At 43.7% G+C, this 20218-nt stretch overlaps 1 protein-coding gene across 1 annotated transcript in view; it reads left to right on the top strand.

Moving 5' to 3' along the window:
* ATP11B (ATPase phospholipid transporting 11B (putative)) overlaps positions 1-20218 on the top strand; it is a 602728-nt gene that overhangs the window by 515440 nt on the left and 67070 nt on the right. Inside the window, exon 29 of the mRNA XM_078665453.1 lies at positions 18997-19130. Coding sequence (XP_078521579.1) covers positions 18997-19130 — 134 coding nt within the window. The remainder of the gene's footprint in view (positions 1-18996; positions 19131-20218) is intronic.

Here is a 20218-nt window from a genome sequence, read left to right on the forward strand (position 1 = left end):
GGCGTTGATGGTGCGTCCTAGCTCAGGTGCTATGGAGGCGGCGGCTCTGTGGAAGACGTGCAGAGGGCAGGGGTCCGTGGGGGCTCCTGAGTGAATGCCTTTCATGGTTGATGCGGTGTCTTTAGTGCTGACTGGGGTCCAGAAGGAGATGGTAGGCTGGCTGTCGTTGCTGGGGGAGGAAGGGGTTCGGTGTATGGAGTCTGTTCATTGACGTTGCTGTAGACTCTACGGCTTAGAGGGTTCTTATCTTCAGGTGGGAGTAGGAGCCGAGTTTGTTGCAAAGGTCCTGGGAGGGTGTGTCGTCCCTGGCTTACCTGGGGGGCTTGGTGAATTCCTGAATGATGCTGAAGAGTTCCTTGGAGTTGTTGGCATGGATTTTGTTTCGGATGAAGGTCCTTTTGGTGGATCTGATGAGTTGGTGGTATTCCATTATGGCGTTCTTGTAGGTGGTGCGGTCTTCTGAAGTTTTGCTGGTTCTCCATAGCTTCTCGAGACGTCTACAGGTGCGTCTGGATTTCTGGAGGTTGGCGGTGAACCAGGTGGCCTTACTGGGGCGCTTTCGGGGTTGCGAAGGGGGGCAAGTTTGTCTGCGCAGTTGGTGATCCATCTGTGAAGTTCTTTGGCTGCGGAGTTGGCGTCATTCGAGGTGGGTGGGGGATCGTGGATGAGGGTGGAGTTGAGGTGCTCCTCGGTGACCTTGCTCCTGTTCCTTCACGGAGGGCACAGTGTAGGTTTGGGGCAGTGGCTTTGTCGAAAGAGAAGTGTACGCAGTGGTGGTCCATCCAGGGTGGTTGCGTAGTGTGGCTGAAGTGGATGTTGTTTCTTCCTGCGAAGATGGGGTCGAGGGTGTGTCCTGCGTTGTGTGTGGGGATTGTGACACGCTTTTTTAGTCAGAGGTTGTCCAGGAGGGTGGCGGAGATGGGGACCCTGAGGTTGTTGAGCTGGAAGTTGAGGTCTCCGATGAGTATGTAGTCCATGGAGGCGATGGCGTGGAGTGCGATAATGTCAGCGATGGAAGTAGTGAACGAGGTTGGAGGTCCGAACTATCATTAGGACTTAGTTTCATCTCTGGGCAGATTTACATGTATGAGGATTACATTAGTATCAGAGGTGATTTTATTTTCTTAATATCTTCCCAGTTAGTAAAGTTACTCTGGTCACCCATGGTACTATACAGTCTGTCCAGTTAATGGAATTGGAACCACTGTAAACTGTAGGACCAAAATGAAAGTTTTGCTCAGACCTTTCCACTGTTACATACTTTCCTGTTTCATCTGGTATTCTTTGGTCAAAGTAGGAATTTTGACATTCCATAACACAGCAACAAAAGCATACTTCAGATTAAGCATACTCTAGATGAAGCATTCTGAGACTAGTCAGAAGGATTAGCATTGCTTTTGAGAACTTACTGTTTCTACACCGATCTACAGTTTTTTTGTGAGCCCCTGAGTACGTCACCCTCCACTTTGGGTGGGGTTCCTTGGAGGTCTACCTTTCCGTGGGAAGACAAATACAACTGAGTCAGGTTTTTTCATGTGATGGGGAATGAAGTTGGGGACGCAGTTGGGGACCCAAAAAAAAAGAAACAAACAGATTTCTGTCAAAGCGGACCAATCTTCTGGAAGTGTGCTGTGTGGCTTGATCCATTCTTTTTAAACCAATGTATCCATTTGTGTAAATGTGTACTTGCCAGTGGATGTTATCAAATTACTTATGTTTATGAACTATAATCCTCCATCTAATATTAATGTCTTTGCAAAGGTATGTTGATGTCTGTAATTGCCTCTCTAAAACTTGTCAACCTGTTGACCCCGTGTCTTCCATCCCTTTTCTGTCCACTTGTAGATGTATTTCAACAGAGTTTCTTTAAGTGACGAGTACATCGCACTACAGCCATTGTCAAGGGCAAGGAATCAACTAAACAAAATTAGGTAGAGTAGGAGGGGCAGTTCTTCATAAACGTATGCATGCTGAAGGTTCACTAACCAGCATGAAGATGGGTATACAGAGGCATGAATTCAAAAGAGAGGAGATGGGGAACTATATGCTTGCATCTTAAGTCGACCTTATGGCTTTTTGCTTGGATTACATTTCCAGGAAACCGTATTTAAAGGGATAGCATGCATTAACTTTTAAATTTGATTAAATCTTCAGCATGATAACTGGAAAAGTAAATGCTTTTTGCACCAAATGTTATATATTGGCAATATAATAGGAAGCATGGTCCGAAAGGCTTCTGCCTTTAATGTGCCTTATAAATGTGAACATTTTTTATGCTTGTTGCCAATTTGATTATTCTAAGTGGTATGAGGTTTATCTTGGGTATAAATATCTTAAAGTGTATGCTTTCCTCATTGTTGCTCAGTCTTTATACCTTACCTTGCACACTTTGGAGACCACCTACTTATTGAAGTACATTATTTGTACAGAAATGTTAGATGTTCACTACATTTTTTTTTGTTTGTCAATATTTTAGTTCCACTTTTTCAAATATTTTTAGATTCATCTCTCTAAAAAGAGGAACTAGGTAGGCATCATTATATGCTTTTTTTGTTTTTACTAATATCTGATTTGGATCGAGAAATCAAAGGATGCAATTATGACAACTACATTTTGCTGTGATCCATGATTAGGATATATTACTCTGCTTCCTAGATGCGTAACTGTTTCCCCAAAACTTTTTGGGGGAATGATATTGCTTGTTTAAGTTGCTACACCTATCGAAATAATTTCAAAATGACAAATAAGTTTGCTGTTGCAAACCTTACACTTGAAACGGCTCAATTGAGCACTTTCTCTGTTGTAATTCTGGAGTCTGTCTCTAACTGTTCTTTGACTATAAAAATATGCAGCAAAATGTGGGTTAGCATGGAAAGGTCTTCATGGCCTTCACCGTTAGGCAGCAGTCTCACAGAATGTGATCAGACTCACCACAGTCCAACACAGATCCCACTGCTAACCAAACGATGGCCTAGTGGTATTTCCATGAGGTATGGGGAAGGGGCTAGACCTTGATTTAATTTCTTCTGTCAGGAACAACAAAGAAAAGTACACAACTAAAATCTCGCGTTCATCAGAAATAATACGGTGTAGCCAAGGAAGATACTTACATTAAAATGTTATGAAAGATGTCTGGAATTATTTGTCTGTGTAGCGTCTGGTTAACTCAGTCTCCTGTCAGTTTTGTCTCCTAAGGTGGCTATAAAACGACTTTGAATCCTCAGCAAACTGTGCCTTTGTCTCAAATGACAGTGCAGTTTTTACCTGAAGCGCAAAACTCCCAGCAGACATGGCGAGGTCAATCCTTGTCTCTTGAGGAAAAGAGCAGTGTTTTCTCCCATGGATTGCACATCCATGTGGCATTTCAGTTATTTTATGAACACACTGTGTGTGATTTTGGAATTCTAGAGCTTGCTTGCACTTCACTCTCCTTCAGTCTTGCATACTATTGGATAGGCTTGGTCTCAGACAGTTGCGATTCTTCCTTCCTCATAAAATGACATATGCGTTTTTAAAAGTAGGCACCCCTTTCTCTGATCCTCCCAAGCTCCAGCCAGCGCAGTGTAATTGGTCAGATGCGTTATTACAAGTTTACCTTCTCTTTGTTCATAGCCAGTTGTCATTGCGCTCTCTTTCCTTGGCAGCCATGATAAACCCTGTCCTTCTCACTACAGATTATTTTGAGACTGCTAGCTTTTAAACAGTTTTCTATTTCTTCTGTATCTCCAGCCCTCCAGGAATTTTCATCTGAAATATGCAGCCTATTTTTCAGGATTAGGACCCATTTAATGTGAAAGGAAGAACTTCGGTAACACTGCTATTTGTTTGCAATTGGTGTTTTAACGGAATTTTACAAAAATGTTGCTTTATATTTTTAAAGCCTACAGCTCATATTTGATCAGTTTTGGATACACTCTAAAAGAGAGGGTGTCCGTCCAAACAGAGGGTGTGTGCATCTCTTCTTTTAACAACCCTCTTCTACCTGTTGTGTTGCTCAAGGCTGACCTGTCGCTCTGTATGCTGGAAACCTATGTCTTGCGTTTCCCTTGTTTCCCAAGCTGCTTCCAAATGAGCTGCCTTTATTCTGAACTGAGGTCCTGAAGGGACTAACTTTGAGGGAGAACTATCCAATTCATCTTGGGTCTCCCAGTGTCGCAACACAGACCCTCAATAGTGAACCATGAACTTAACTCAAAGATCATCTGTTAAAGTTTGCTTTCCCACAGAAGGTGTTGGCGACCCACACTTGCTTAATAATCAGAGAATTAGTCGCTTGCCAATGATGCTCATTCTGACCTTAGTGGAGAACACTCAAAAATGTAGATCCTCACAGATTAGAGACACCTTTCACTTCATCAGCAACATTTTAGTTTGTGGTGTGGTTTGAGGCTTATATATGCCTAAGCCTTGGAATTTTGTTTCTGGGTATTCAGTCACTTTGTTTCTGCCTGCATCTTATTTAGCAGTAAACAGTGAGATAATCACACTACTTTAGTAGGTTGGCTTAAACCAGCCACTAGTGGAAGACTATCATAGAATTATCCCTCATGACCTTTGCTGTTTAAGTAGCCTCCCCAAGTAAATCTCTAGCTAGAGTAAATCATTAGTGCAAGAATTGTTCACCTTCTCTGAGTCAATCTGATAAGACATTTTGTTTCACTGTGTTCCCTCCTTTTATTCATATTCCTCATGTTCTATGCAAGCTGAGCTGCCATCAGAACTCCACTTTAGACTTACATCGTGCTCGTCAAAAAGAGTGGGTCTGCAGCTTCAGTAGAGTAGTAACGTTCTGCACTCCAATCAAAAGATTTGGTGCATATAGATTTGGTGTACAAGAGCACGATTTTCAGACAAGTTACTCCCAGAAGGTGCGGCAGAAGTAATTAGTCATTCTTTGAGATCTTCCACTAAGACACTTTATTCTTTCAGATAGTACGAGTTATCACAATGTCGGTCAGTAGAGAGTCACATTTCTCCCCTTCTGAAAATCCTGGAATTTCATGTGTCTCTGGCTAGGTGCCTACGTGATATAAATTAAGTGCTACTGTGCTGGGATTTTGGCTTCTGTGCAATAAGCAAAGCAGGGTTCATTGTTTGAGATCCCATTGAGTTCAGGCTTCATATTGACTACTTGAGTTTGTAGATCACTCCTGTCCACTCATAATCCTAAAAACTGCTCATGAGACATAGTATTTTTTAAGACATTATCTTTTCACTACTCAAAATGTTCAACCATACTCTGCCTCTGAGAAAATATTCAAGCCTTTCAAATGAAAAGTCGAAAAATAACAGTATCTAGTTTTGATTCATATACCACGACTTAGGAGTCCATGCTGTTAAGGGAGACTGTGTTACTACTTGGGTTTTTTATTTGTGTGATGAAGATTAACTTATCAAACTGGGAAGGATTATGTGGTGGACGTCTCTGTTTAGAGCACTGCATGACAAAGTCCCTTCAAGTTTTACGTTTTAGAAAAAATTTAAGTAATTTTAGTTTGGCATTGTAAATTTGCATACAAACGTCTAATGATTTTAATTATTGTGCTTTAAAGGGGCTTGTTGAAGTGTGGCTTTTGGAGTGGTGTGTTATGAGATTTTACTTTTCTGTCCTTCCAGATGGACAAGGATAAAGGTGCAGTCAGCTCAGAATGTGACTCTGCTGAAAACAGGCACAGAAGGGAGGACAATAGGCAATTGCTAGCTGATGCTTCCAGCCAACTGGACAGTACTTGTATACACTAGGTAGTGCACCCAGAGTACAAACATTTCGTCATGTTCTCATCTATAAACCTCATGTTTTGTGGGTTTAGTAAAAACCACATGCAACATGATGTTGGAATAATTGTTTTAACCACCTTTTCATGTAACATTTTTTTTACTTATCTGTATGTTTTGTGACGTGCTATTTTGTGAAATATGTGACAATTACTTTCTGTGAAAAATTAGCGTTTTGGCTGTCACAATAACATCAGTTACTAACAAAGATTTCCACAGTCATGTAAAATTGTGCTTGCTGTTCAAGTGTTGATGGACCTTACTGCAGCAGTTCTTAACCTCTGGTCCATAGATCCCAGGGTGTCAGCGACACCTATTCAGGGGGTCCACAGTGTTTGTAAGATTACATAATATTAGTAGAGCTAGATTCATGAGAGTAGTGCTGGTTGGGCCCACTGAATCTAGTATGGGTGATTGGTGGCCTAAACTGAAGAACTGGTATGTGCTGACAAAAAGAGAGCATGCATAAGAGTTTCAAAACAAAGTAATATGCCTGTTTTAGAAATAACAGCACATTTTGAAAGGCTCAAACCTTCCCATTAAGTTAAAATTTTGATTGTGTTTTTCTATTTTTGAATTTAAATGCTATATTTCATAATTTGTGTATTTGAAGTATACTTGTTTCTGTACTTTTATGTATTGTTTTGAAGTTTAAATTGTAGAAATTGCACAGGCTGGGCTCCGTGGCTTCTAGTATCAATTCATGGAGGGGCCCCATATGTCAAAATGTTAGGTACCACTGCCTTATAGGTTTGCAAGTGAACATTTCTTATACCAAGGGTCTTTTTCTGATGGATTCTTCTTCCAGCAGATTGCTCAGTTTCTGAGTATCCCTAGGTGTAGAGTTTATCTGGAAACTTTTTCTTTAGCACCACTCTCCAGGGCTGCTGAGTGGCACATCATAACTGTAGGTACTGCTCTTGTCAGTCCAGGAAGTGACAACACTGGTATACATAAGGTGCTGCCTCGTGTGCTTGCATCAGTTCCTTTTTTTTGTGTCTTATCAGCATGATTCTGAAGCTTTTCTTCAATTTCGCCAAATTTTTAAAGCAATGCTTATTCAGCAAATTAGGTTGAATCTCATTTCATAAAGTTTTCTCCTACATTTGTCATCCAATATCCCTACTGATTCCCACAATACATTTATGTGGCACATGGGGTCTGACCAAGAACCCTCAATATGTGACGACGGAGTGATCATGCATGTGAAGGCGATCACAGAGCAGGAAGCCAAGTTGTTCTTTGCCCTGTGTGGATGCCTCCAGCAGTCCTTCTCTCCCACAGCCAATTAAGTCTCCTGACAGGAAGCCCTCCTCAAATGGTCGTCTCACAAGAAACACCATGGATAAGACAGGTCCTCAAATAGAAAATCGGTGACACCATTCGATGATGCCAGCTTATTCCTCTTCTTTGTGGCCTATTTTGGTTCTTAAGAAACATTGACTGAAATTCCGGGCTCTATCTGTCTATGCTTCTCAAATTAAGCATTTTTGCCAGGCATGACTGACCCTTTCAGGGTTGCTAATACTTATTTGGGGCCCCTTCTGTCTGCCTTTGGGCCCAGCTATTCCTGCGGCTCTGGCCCTGAAGCTGCCAGACTCTCAGCACTCTCAATTGGAAGATGGCCTTGGGAGTAGGTAGAGGGAAGGTAAAAGCTTCCTTAGAAAATGACACTACTCGGGCCCAGAGATTTTCATACAGTTCAGTTCAGAGACACCCCCGCTCCCACCACCGAGACCACCACCCCTGCGACCTCCAGCCGCTTGACCGCCTGATCCACCGTCAGAAACGAAGACACCATCAAAACCATGAACTCCATCCACTCCGGATCCCCTTCCGACCCCTGCCCTCACCACGTCTTCAACAAAGCCAGCACCACCATCGCGCCCCACCTCCGGAAAGCCATCAACATCTCCTTCGAAACAGCAACCTTCCCGGAAAGCTGGAAGCACACAGAGATCAATACCCTACTGAAGAAACCCAAGGCGGACCCCAAGGATCTCAAGAACTTCCGGCCCATCTCCCTGCTTCCGTTCCCGGCAAAAGTGACCGAGAAGATTGTCAACAAACAGCTAACCCGCTACCTCGAAGAAAACAACATCCTGGATCCTTCCCAATCCGGTTCGCAGTAACCACAGCACCGAGACCGCCCTCATCGCCACCACCGACGACATCAGGAGCCTGATGGACAAGGGAGAAACAGCCGCCCTCATCCTCCTGGACCTATCAGCAGCCTTCAACACGGTCTGCCACTGCACCCTAACAGCACGCCTCCACGACGCCGGAATCCAAGAGAAGGCCCTGGCCTGGACCACATCCTTACTTCGGCAGAACGCAGAGCGTCCGCCTCCCACCCTTCCGGTCAAAAAACACCGAGATCTGCGGCGTCCCTCAGGGATCCTCCCTCAGCCCGACGCTGTTCAATATCTACATGGCACCGCTCGCCCACGTCACACGACAACACAGCCTCAACATCATCTCCTACGCCTGCGACACCCAGCTGATCATCTCCCTCACCGAAGACCCCCACACCGCCAAAGCCAATCTCCACAGAGGAAGGAAGTCCGTCGCCGACTGGATGAAGGACAGCAGACTGAAGCTGAATTCAGACAAAACGGAGGTCCTCATCCTAGGACCCATCAGCCTGGGACGACTCCTGGTGGCCCACATCGCTAGGAACTGCCCCGGAACCCACCGACCTCGCACGCAACCTGGGGGTCATCCTCGACCCCGCCCTCTCCATGACCAGGCAAGTCAACACCGTCTCCACGTCCTGCTTCAACACCCTCCGAATGGTCCGCAGGATCTTCAAATGGACCCCCCCCCGACACGAGAAAAAACGTCACCCAGGCCCCCGTCACCAGCAGACTCTACTACGGGAGCGCCCTCTACTCAGAACAACAACCAAGCTCCTGAGACGACTACAACGAATCCAGAACACCTCTGCATGACTGATCCTAAACATCCCCAGACGCAGTCACATCACCCCCCATCTGAGAAGCCTACACTGGCTCCCCGTCAACAAGAGGATCACCTTCAAACTCCTCATCCACGCACACAAAGCACTATACAACACCGGACCTACATACCTCAATTACCGACTCAGCTTCCACACCCCCACCCGCAGCCTCCGCTCTGCCAGCCGCGCCCTCGCCTCAGTTCCTCGCATCCGGAAGACCACCGCCGGCGGCAGATCCTTCTCCTACCTCGCCGCCAAAACCTGGAACTCTCTCCCTACCAACCTATGACAGACCCAGGACCTGCTGGCCTTCAGAAGACTTCTCAAGACCTGGCTCTTCGATCAGTAGTAGCCCCCCCTTGCCCCCCCCCAGCGCCTTGAGACCCTCACGGGTATGTAGCGCGCTTTAGAAATGCAGTGATTGATTGATCGAGAGACTGTTGTGCTTGATATGCTGAACCTGGGTTTGCTATGCACAGAGGAAGATAATTTGAAGCCTGATCACCTCCTTGCCTCTTATCATACAAATGCTAGTCCTTAGACCTTCAGAATGCCCATGGTCCCAAGGCTATAATGGTTATTCTCTATCCTTCAGGCTCCTTTTTTGAGGACGTTTGCTCATTCATGGGCTGTGTGGATAAAGCTCTTGCATGCTTCAATTTCCCTTACATTCTTCAGAGCATTCCTAAAGAAATTATGCAGCTATCTATTGCAACCTGGGAACCTCTTTCATCTTTTAACAAGGTTCTGCTGGAACTATTGCTGGGTACCTGTAGAAACGCATTTTTGAGTTTGCTGTTCACAGGACGATTGCCTGGTGAAACAGGTCTACACCTTCTTATTCAAAAGTCTCCAAAGAACTTGGTGATTCAAGCATCTTCAGTGATACTGAATCCCAATGTCTTCCCTACAATAACACCAGATCGCAACTCCTAACACCTTCACTCTTTGGGGCACAATGTTTTTGTTTCTGCACTTTCCCTACACATCCCCAATACCAGATGCCTTCTTGGACAAGTGTGCCAAAGCCCTGTAGGAAAATGACAATACTGACTGCAATTAGCTTTCGGTATCACAAAAAGGCCCATTTTGTAAATTGGTTGAATACATTCTTGGCATTTCAAAATAGATTCCGAATTGTGGAGTAGACTCCACTTACATTAGGCCCACTATTTTACCTATACAGGCATGCCTGCATTCTCCCCCCTGAATTATCTGCGGGTGTCAGGGCTGCCCTAATGGATATGCCATTTGATGGTGAGATATTCTTCAGTGTAAAGCAGGTTCCTCCTTGGAGCACTTCAAGCTCAGACATTCTACACTGAATTTCCTGGAACTTGTCTCCATGGCAAAGGGTTCCAAAAGCAAAACAGTCTCTTTCAGGCTTTCTGGCGGACAACGTTCCTGACAGCGGAAACTTTCCCAGACAAACGCCTTAGCAATTCTTCAACTACTTTTACTGGAAAGGTGGATATTAGAGACTTCTGAAACAACTCCAGTCCCCTCCTACTCCTTCCAGTAGTTATGTTTTTTCAAAGCCACTTTGATTTGTCCTACCTCCACCATTGGTTCCTGTTGGTAAGAGGATCTCCCTTTTTTTGAACCATTGGACTCTGTTGACCAAGAGGAAATATCCCCACCCTTATTTTTTTCCTCCTCCGGAACATCTCTGATTCATGAGGAAACAAACCACAGCACCCTCCTTGGTCTGGGAGGTGGAAGTACTAGCTTTGCTGCCAAAGGAGCATACAAGTCATTGGTGCCCATAGAGGTGAGTGGCACAGGATTATTTTCCCTCTGCTATCTTGTCACGGGAAACACCAAGGCATAGGGTCCATACTGGACTTCAGGCGCTCAGTTTTTTTTTTAATTCAAGACTCTGTCCCTATTCAGGTTCTCCTGATCCTGACCATTCTGTATTGAGTGGAGTCTCTGGGTTCCCACAATACCTGTTGCCTTCTGCCAATCCTTCCAACTATTAACTCCGTCCCAACACTGCTTTTTATTCTTAAGACTGCTCCGCAATCTTCACTTAGGGGCTACCTGAGGTGGCAGCTTCCTTCAAAAGGTCAGGAATCCAGGTATTTCTGTGCATGGAGGATTGGCTGGTAAAGGCATGTTGCCCCAAACTGGTTTGAGCCCGTCCGATGGCAGTGTTTCAGCATCAGCGGAGCCTTTCAGCTCGTGGTAGATCCTTCACTCAGTTCTTGCATAACTCGTTTGGTGGATGTGCTCTACGACCTCACAGTTCATCCTCCAATCTGTTCTTCGAAGCCACAAGCCACAAGCTACAGTTGTCAGGGAAGCCTCCTTGTCGGAGTGGCATGTTTTTCTTGGAGACTTGACTACGCGAGGCCTTTGTGCACCATCAAGCAACAACTTCACATCAATGTGCAGGAATTGTCTTGTTCCCTTAGTAATGGAAGCGTTCCTTCACTCCTTCTCGAGCAATGCTGTGCAGTGTCATTCAGATAATACTACAGCTGTACATTACCTCAACAGACAGAGTAGTGTGGGATCCTAGACTCTGTGCTGGGAGGTCTTGCGTTTGTGGCTGTGGGTTCTGAATGACTTTTTAAACTGGTGGCCGCTCATCTGTCGGACACTCTGTATATGAAGGTCGACACCTTGAGTACTGTCTCTGGAAGATCATGAATGGGAGCTAGACCCCAATGTGACTAGAGTGATCTTCTCCCATTTTAGGCTTTCCTGCATCAGTCTATTTGCCGGGCTTTTTATCAGGCGATGCCTCCATTTCTTCACCCTGTACATCTCATAATGTTTTTCTCTGGGGACTACCTTCCTCCTGGGATGGTCACATGCTTTGTTTTATTTGTTCTGTCCAATTCCAAGGATTCTACAGAAAGCGCAAGTGTATGCACGCAGCTGATACTCATTGCAAGTTGGATTTGGTACACCAATCTTTTTGACCTCCTTATTCTGCCTTTTCTTCCTCTCCTGTACAGAGTAGATGCGCTTTCACTGCAGGGATGGACGACCCTCTGCCTCAATCCTTGGGCTTTTAGTCTACATGTGTGTACCACCAGAGCTAGTGATCTCTGCAGCTTGAAAACTGGCTGGCAAGTCTTTGTGGGCTAGGACAAGTTTGCCTTTTTATGCCAGGATACAGGCTTAAGCACTGTCGGAGTTCATGTATTTGACTTTCTGCATTGTTCCTTGCTCAAGTAGGTTTGGCAGTTTCTACCATGAAGGGGCACTTTGCTGTGTTGTCTGCTTTTTTATGCCCCTGACCTACCTTCCCTATTCAGAATGCCATAGGAAGCTTCTTTCTTGAAAGACCTTCTGTAAATGTTCCCACACATGTCTTTTGTTGTTCTGCATTTGGGCTTAAACTTAGCTTTGACTTTTCTTGTGGCAATACCATTCGAGCTAATGCAGTTATTCTATTTGTGTTTTGACACACATGACAGTCTTTCTGATGACGATTTTTCTGATGGAGACTTTTAACCAAAGATTCCTCACCCTTTGAAAACCCCCCAACTGTGACCGTAAAATCTTCAGCAGTACCTCTACATGGTGATGTGACACACATTGCTCCTTGCCAGATGTGGCATGCACAGACCTATATAGGCTCCACCAATGCGCCAACATCAGTTCCTTTCTTCCGCGCCAACAGACTCTGATCCAGACCTACCCCATATCTCTTCAAGAGTTTTTCTTGTTTTCAATTGTCAACCTTTAGTGCTAAAGGGAAATGTGACCTCCCAAATGTACATAGTTTAAACCCTGTGGGTAATGTCGCAAACAAAGACAGTGACTGACCCACATTTGGATTGCCTGTGGTCAGATCAAGACTCCAAGTTCAGCAGTGAGTGATCCTTGATGCGCCCAATGGCCCTTCAGGATTAAGAAGCTAACCGCTTCAAGCACTGCAAGGCTATACACCAGGCTCAATCGAGGTCAAAATGTAGGTCCGGCTCCCGAGGTCTCTCACGTGACTGCTCCCTTCGTTTCTCAAGTCCTCGTGGAAATCGAAAAAGAAGCGCAATAAGTCCAAGCTGTACTTAGCCCTGCCATCCCACTCTCGGACCCCCTAGAAAGTGCGAGTCATTGTGACTCAAGGTTACGCTCCCGAAGTTAGTTCATTTCAGAGTCAATTCTGGCCATGGTCTCGCAGTAGCTAGAATTTCTTGGTCGATCAGTGACCCCGCTACAAACTAAGGAATGTTGTGATGCCTTTTTCTGCACATTACAGACTTGCGCACCTTAAGGCCCAAGGAGCCGAGAAGCTTCCCAAAAGGGGTTCCGCCCTCTGGGCCAATCAGGCCCTCTAGATCTGCTCAAGGCTCAGACTAACTTCGGTTATGGTTCTAGTTACCTCCCAGGTTCCATGACCTACACCGGAAAACGATTCACTGATGCTGATGCCATCAACTCTGGACACAATAGCCAATCCACAGCTCTATCCGGTGTCAAGAGTGCACCACCTCAACTGAGACTGTGCTTTACGTTTGTCTGACCTGCAACCCCTCTACCATCCTTTTGATTTAGACACAGTTCCTCTGCCTTCCGAAAGGGCTCAGGTCCTGCATGACCTTTTCAGACAAGCGCGCTATGATTTTTGGGATGAGATTGCCCATCCGTACCTGGAGGATAACTGATTCGAAGATTTCCAGCCCGCCAGTGGATTGGATGCCTCCCCCAGATCTAGTCTAGTTTGTCTACCAGCACCTGCCATTGAAGACAATGCCTACTTCACTGTAGTTATGCGAAGGGCGGCGGAGGTCTTTTATCTTCACCTTCCCACTCAGGAGGTTAAAACAAATATCCTGACAGAGGTTATGCACCCTTTGACAGATGCACTCTGAGCCTCTGTTACAGTTTAATGAGGCCCTTATAGATATGTTCTTGTTCAGGTCCACCCGTACAAGGTCAGATTGCCAGATGTCATCGCCTTGTTCCAGGCAACCCTGCCTTTCTCACCTAGTAGCCCACTCCTCAAAGTCTAGTGGTGTAGGCTTTGGCCAGTAGAGTGAACCCAAACTGTTTTCCCTTGGTTCCTCTGAACAGGGAATCAAAGAAAATAGAAGCCTTTAGCAAGAGTGTTTTCTCCTCTACAAGTTTGGTGTTTTGTTCAGTGAATGCCAGCTGCCTCTAAGACAGTTACACTCGTGCATTATGGGACTGTGTGGGCCATGGTCCCAATCACAGTCCACGCAGGAGAGCCATGATGCAGCCAGGTTCACCATCCACTGTGGACTGAACATGACTTACTTCCTCAGTAGGGATGTTATGACTACTGTGCCTTCTACAGACACGCTTGGATGCAGTCCAATGGTTTTTGGGAGAGACAAAAAGTCATGCACCTCTGGACATGGCTGGACCGTCATGGAATTTATCTGGCAACGCATGACCTGCAGGTTCGCTGAATGCCAGGGCAGATTAACTAAGCAGCCTACAACTTGCAGATCATGAATGCAGTTAAATCTGGGTGTGGTACTGATCTTCCCCACAAATGGGGAGAACCCCTGCCTTGATTTTTTTCACTGCTGCCAAGAACCCATAATGTCAGCACTTATGCAATGCTGAAGTTTCCCAGGCGTCTCACGCTCTGAGACGCGCTTGGTGTCAAGTAAAGTTGTGGACTCCTGTACACCTTACAGCTGATACCTTTCCTTTCTGGAGTTCTGAAGGAGACAAGTCATCCTAGTGGCCCCAGATTGGGGACAGAGATTATAATATCCCAAACTCCTGGGCATGAGCATCTGTCCTCTGGGCACTTATCCCTTCAGAGGACCTCCCATCTGAGCAGCAGGGCAGGGTTTTGTACCAGACTTGCACAATCTACACCTCCATGCTTGGAAATTCAGCAGTGACTGTTGATTGCTTTCAACATTCCATCCGAAGTTCTGAATGTCATTCTGCCAGCAAGCCATCCTTCAACCAAATCTGTATACGCCGACCGTTGGAATATGTTTTTGGCCTTCTGTGCTGTTAAGCAGATTGGCCCACTAAACTCCAAACTGTCCGAAGTTCTGTTTTTGTTCTTTGCCCAGCAAGTCCTTGCTATGCACAGTTAAATGGTGTCTATCTGCTCTTTCGGCCTTTTTACGTCTGCCAGATGAGCAGTAACTTAAATCACCTGTTGTGATGCGATTCGTCAAAGGGTAAAAGCATGTTTCCTCCTTTTCTGAGTTATGCTCCAATGTGACTTAAATTTAGTCCTCACATTCCACATGTATGCGTCTTTTGAGCCTCTCCACAGTTGCTCTCTTCAGCTCCGTTCTCTTGACAGTATTCCTTGTAACCATAACTTAAATGTGGCGGGTGAGCAAGTTACAGGCTTTGTCTGTCAACCTGCCTTACACCACCATCTACCCAGACAAGATGGCTCTCTGGACTTGAGCATCCTTTCTTTCAGAATACAGTCTAACGCCTGGGGGAGAATTCAAAGGTGAGGCATCTGTGGTTAGTCTCTATCAAAAACAGTATTACTGAAGGTACATAATGTGTTCATTCGGCCCACAGGTTAGAGCGAGTTGAGGGCTTCCTCAATCCAGCCAATGTTTACAGTATTCTACCCAAACAAACTGGTTCTGCGTACTTTCCCTTCCTTTCTTCTAAAGGTGGTTATGCATTTCACTTGAGTCAGGCTATTACACTTTCAGTTTTCTTTGCGCTTCCTCACCTTTACATGGAGGGGAACAGTTGCACAAGTGAGATCCTAGCAGCTTTGTCTCATGCCACATCAGTCCGACAAGATCGGAGCATTAACATATTTTTTGGGGGGTGGGGGTGTGAGCGAAGAAAAACTGATATGTTGATATGCGACCAAGCATACTGTTTCACTAAGTGTAAATCTTTACATTCCGACCTGTTAAAATGTGGTCAAGATAAACCTCTGGTCAGTGTTTGAGAGACTCTCTGAAGCTCATGGCAGCAATGAATGCATAGACCAGGAGTGCCAAGGTGGCTGATATTTGCTGGGAGGCCCCTTATTCTGGATACCTTTACCAAGCGTTACTGCCCGGTGGCACAGATAAGAAGTGATGAATAATTTGCATGCTTTCCTCGGTTGGCTTTCACAACTCGGTCCCACCTCCCGTTAGACATTTATAAGGTGGGGAATCTGCAGGCAAAATAATCCAACCTAAGGAAAAGTTGCTTACCTTCTGATAACAATAAAACTAGATTAAATAGCAAATCATAGATGCCAGAAGCCAAACTGGGTGAGTGGAAGGGTGCCCAAAGAGATTGGAGGCCAGAATAGAGCTGCTAATGGTCCAAGCATGGGCCCTGGCAGTGCCAAGGAACAGTCTCCGTGAGTCCCAAACACCCAAGGCCATAGTGGTCCCAAGAAACAGAGGGGCTGAAAGGCCCAACAAGCAAAAATAGATTGGCAAGTCAGACACAAAAAGAAGCCTAAGAGGCAGTGTTCCAGACAGAGCAGTTGGGATGGCTAGGAGAGCTACAGAGAGGAAGAGAAACAAGAGGTACCAGAGCAAAGAACTTGGCCCTTGCAAAAGAATAACTGGGTTTCCTTAGAAGATAGTTTCTAGCCTGTTGCGTTGCTGTGGACTGGAAAAGAAGCAAATTGAAGTGGTGGAATACAGACTAAAGAAGTGACATAAACACAGGGTATCAAAATGACAGAATAAGCTCCTTGGTGTGTCCTCTTTCCTCGTTCCCACCTTAATTTCCTATTCTGTTGCTCATGTCCTCTACATTATCCTTTCCCATTATCTATTGATTTTGTTCTGCAAAAAGTGAAAACTAAGGCTCAAATGCCACCTCTTAAATGTGACCTTTCACTTTCTCTTTAGTTTGTCATCATAGGCATATACTTTGGAACTTTTTTGTTCTTTACAGGTGTTGCAACCTTTTTGTAATTTTTTTAATGGAATCCTATTTTTCCTCAGGGTTGAGGACACGCCCTAACTTTTTTCCCTAAGGATACTATTAAAGACTCCTGGGTTAAGGAGTACTGGTTCTGGCCATATCACGTTTTTTCCTTTGTACAAGTATGTATATAAATATTTTTATACAGCACAAAGCTTTATAAGAAAGAGCAGTGAACTGCTGGACGGATGCTGGGAGACTTGGGATATGATTCAGGATATTTTTTTTACAGTACGACTGGGAAAAAAAAGGTTTTAAGGCAGCTTTTACCAGTGTCAGTCGGCCAAAACTACTCCTTAGTTGAGTTTCAAATATAAGTCCACAGAAATCTTTCTGATGAATACCTCTTTCTTCATGTTCCTGATCTGAGATTCGTCCTGGATAATATTTAGCAATATAGGCATACCACGCTCAGTGGTGTCACAAAGGTGCCAGCTGCTGATGGCAAAAGATTTAACTACTTTATACATAGGGTAGATATTATGTTTTGAGATCCAGGCATGTACTGTGAAGACCTTTAGCGTTGGACCCTACCAAACATTTAAGTGGTATCTGATCGCCTTCACCTTTTGCATTCTGTGCTAGGAGTCCAAGCACAATTGTTCTCTTAGGCAAAACCTTTTCTGGCTTTCTGTTGTCAGAATGTACTTTACATCATGCTTCCTCTTTTAATAGTACAGCAGCACCAGTCTCCATCGATCTCGCAGTAAACTGTGCTAATCACAAAGGGAGGAGAGTTTACTGACAAAGTTAGCACCGGTTCACCAGTTGCATTCTTGCAGATGCAGTTTATAGTGTTTTTGAATTGCTCACAAGTAGGATAGCCTTTTCTACAAGTATAGGTGCAGCCAGTGCTTGCGTTTCTGCACACAGGTTTCTTTGGTCCTGTACAACAGTAACAGGTAGTGTTTGGGAGTGCTTCAAATGCTACTTCTGCTATATACTATGTACCAAGAGCATTCCATCCTAACCTACCAAGCGAACGTACTCATTCACTACAGGGTTTATTGAGTGTTTTGTCTGCCAAGTTGAAGGGGTGAACAGAAGTGGCATGGCAAACTCCCTTTTTGTTAGAATCTCCAGTTTAACTGTTTCATTTGTGTACAGTATAGCTACCTTTTTTGGAAATTGTTTTTAAAACCATTACTTCAACTTGAAGGGTTTGAGATTTGCAAGCTCTCTGGGTTTAACCACCATACATCCTTTTCCTTCCTGTCAAGATCTTATCCTGAGAGTCTGTACTGCATTTCTTTTAATAGTGATATTATCAGAAGATCTCATTGATTACAATGCTGGCCCCTCCATGAACTCCAGAAGAGAATGAGCTTTTCCAATTTTATTTTCTATGCAGAAAAAAATTAAGATTACAGATTAGACAAAGAATCAAATAATATCCATATAATTCATGCTCTTAACCTTAATGTGGTATGAGCTGACTAAGAGCCACAAGAAGAAATTACCAAATTAACAATGTGATGCAACTCAGCATTACCTGCACTAAGTGGGAGTACTATGTCAGAAATAAGCCTGGGGTAGCTTGGTCACTATAATACTTAGCAAACCATAACTTGCACATGAAATGCAGTGCTTATGAACTTACAATATGTATACCAATAGGTAACACACTTAAAAGCACAGCATAATTAAATAACACTTCCTCAAACCATTAAATAATAATATATTTATGGTAGCGTTTCATAGTCTTAAAGGTGATAGGATGTGTAATTGTATATGTAGCATTATATACAACATTGATAATTGTATCTGTCACTCACAAAGGGGGCGATTATGAGCATTCCATTTGATGTGCGAGTTATGATGTGCATGGCTGTTATTTGAGTTATAAGTTGCGAAGCTAACCATAACTTGTGAATTCCAGTGGTCCTAGGTTTTAATTGGTAACTATGCTTTTTTGAGTGTGTTTCTAAGTGAATATTATGTACAGAAATTAATCTCTGATGGTATAAATAATATTTCACCTAATAAAACAAAGATTAAGACCCTGTAAACTTCCATATCACACGTAGGTTCCCATATTGAAGTAGATATCCACGAGTCCTAAGATGCTACAACTGTCTTGCAAGTTAAGATGCATACTATACTCAATCTGACATCAAAGTTGCAGGATCCAAAAGAAACTAGCTCATGATTTAGCTACTGTAACCAACATTCATTACAACTTTCCCGCATGCTGCATGTTCCCTTATATATTTTTTTCATTGTTTGTCTCTTGTGACTCAAGTAGTGGTTCGACATATTGGACTACACATTTCACGATTAGTTTGTTTCAAACTGGCAAACCTTTTACACACAACAATGTCATTTTTGTACTTGGTATTCATTCTTCTCTTTACATAGTTGTTGTGTCTTCATGTATTCTAATAGCTCAATTTTTTTTCCAGCTTACTGAGGCAAGTTCAGGTATCAACTGCTTGGACTCCATGTGCTGCTTCTCAGGTGGGGAAACAGCGTGCGCACCTGCTCGAAGAATGTTGGAACGAATAATGGGAAGATGTAGTCCAATCCGAGTCAACAGGTGTGGAATTTCTCTAAATAGCGTTTGCTGCAGACGATTCTCCTATAAACTGGAAAATGATGAGCCTACAGCTGTAGATGTCTATTAACCTAATTGCAAGAAATGCTTTTGGAAATCACAAAATCTGTTCTTTCCGTTGATTTTGCAACAATCATTTCTGGAACTGTTTTCGGTGAAAGCATAGAAAAAGAACAGATTAAAAGGGACTTTACTTTTCTTCTTGATTTTCGGGATGTTTAAACTCTCTCATACAATTTATCTTGTCTTGTATAAAATTGTTTCCTTTATGGGTTTTACATCTGTCTTTACGCTGCTACTGTGCTATAGTTTTTCTATCATGGTGAGCCTTCTGTTTTCCCAACATTGGATTAGATTTTCTGTAAAGTTAAATCGACTTATCTTCATATATTTCATGCATGTTCTCTGACTTAAACTTATGTGGGCTTTGCTTCTATCTGAGATGTGCATAAGGTTTATTTTGTCCCCCATAAAATGCATTCTAAAATATGGGTGCCTGTTTTCCTCTGCAAAGAAATGGCATATATCACCCAATGAGAAATTATCTAAGTCTGTGTCTTAGTATTGTTTATATCCGGGCCCAAATTATGTGATTTGTTTCTCAGCTTTTGCTAAGGATGGGTTTATTTTGGCTCCTCTATTTATATATTCAAGACTACTTACATTTCCTTTTTTCCTCTTTTCTTGTTAATGATGGCAGTTTTCTAAATTGGCATTTCAACCTATATAATAATGTTAAAGCATTATCCCGTGAGTGTATTTTTAATTGATTGATAAGAATTCATGAATGTTTTGAATATCTTAGATGCAAGATCTAAAAGAAACCAATCCTGTCATTCATTGTACTTAAAACAATAAATGCACTGGAATAAACGTAGCTTGATAAGGCACAAAATAACATTACATATTGACACCCCCGCTCATTTTTCTGAAATTCATGCCGGCTTATAGAATCTCTATATGATGATCTTCTTTTGAAAACTGAAAAAATTAACTTGGCTGGTTTGAGAGGTCAAATTTAAAAGTATAGCTAGTACATGATAATTGGTGTAGGCACCACAAGCCTGAGT

This window comes from Lissotriton helveticus, chromosome 11 (assembly GCF_964261635.1).
Source record: "Lissotriton helveticus chromosome 11, aLisHel1.1, whole genome shotgun sequence".
NCBI classification, from domain to species: domain Eukaryota; kingdom Metazoa; phylum Chordata; class Amphibia; order Caudata; family Salamandridae; genus Lissotriton; species Lissotriton helveticus.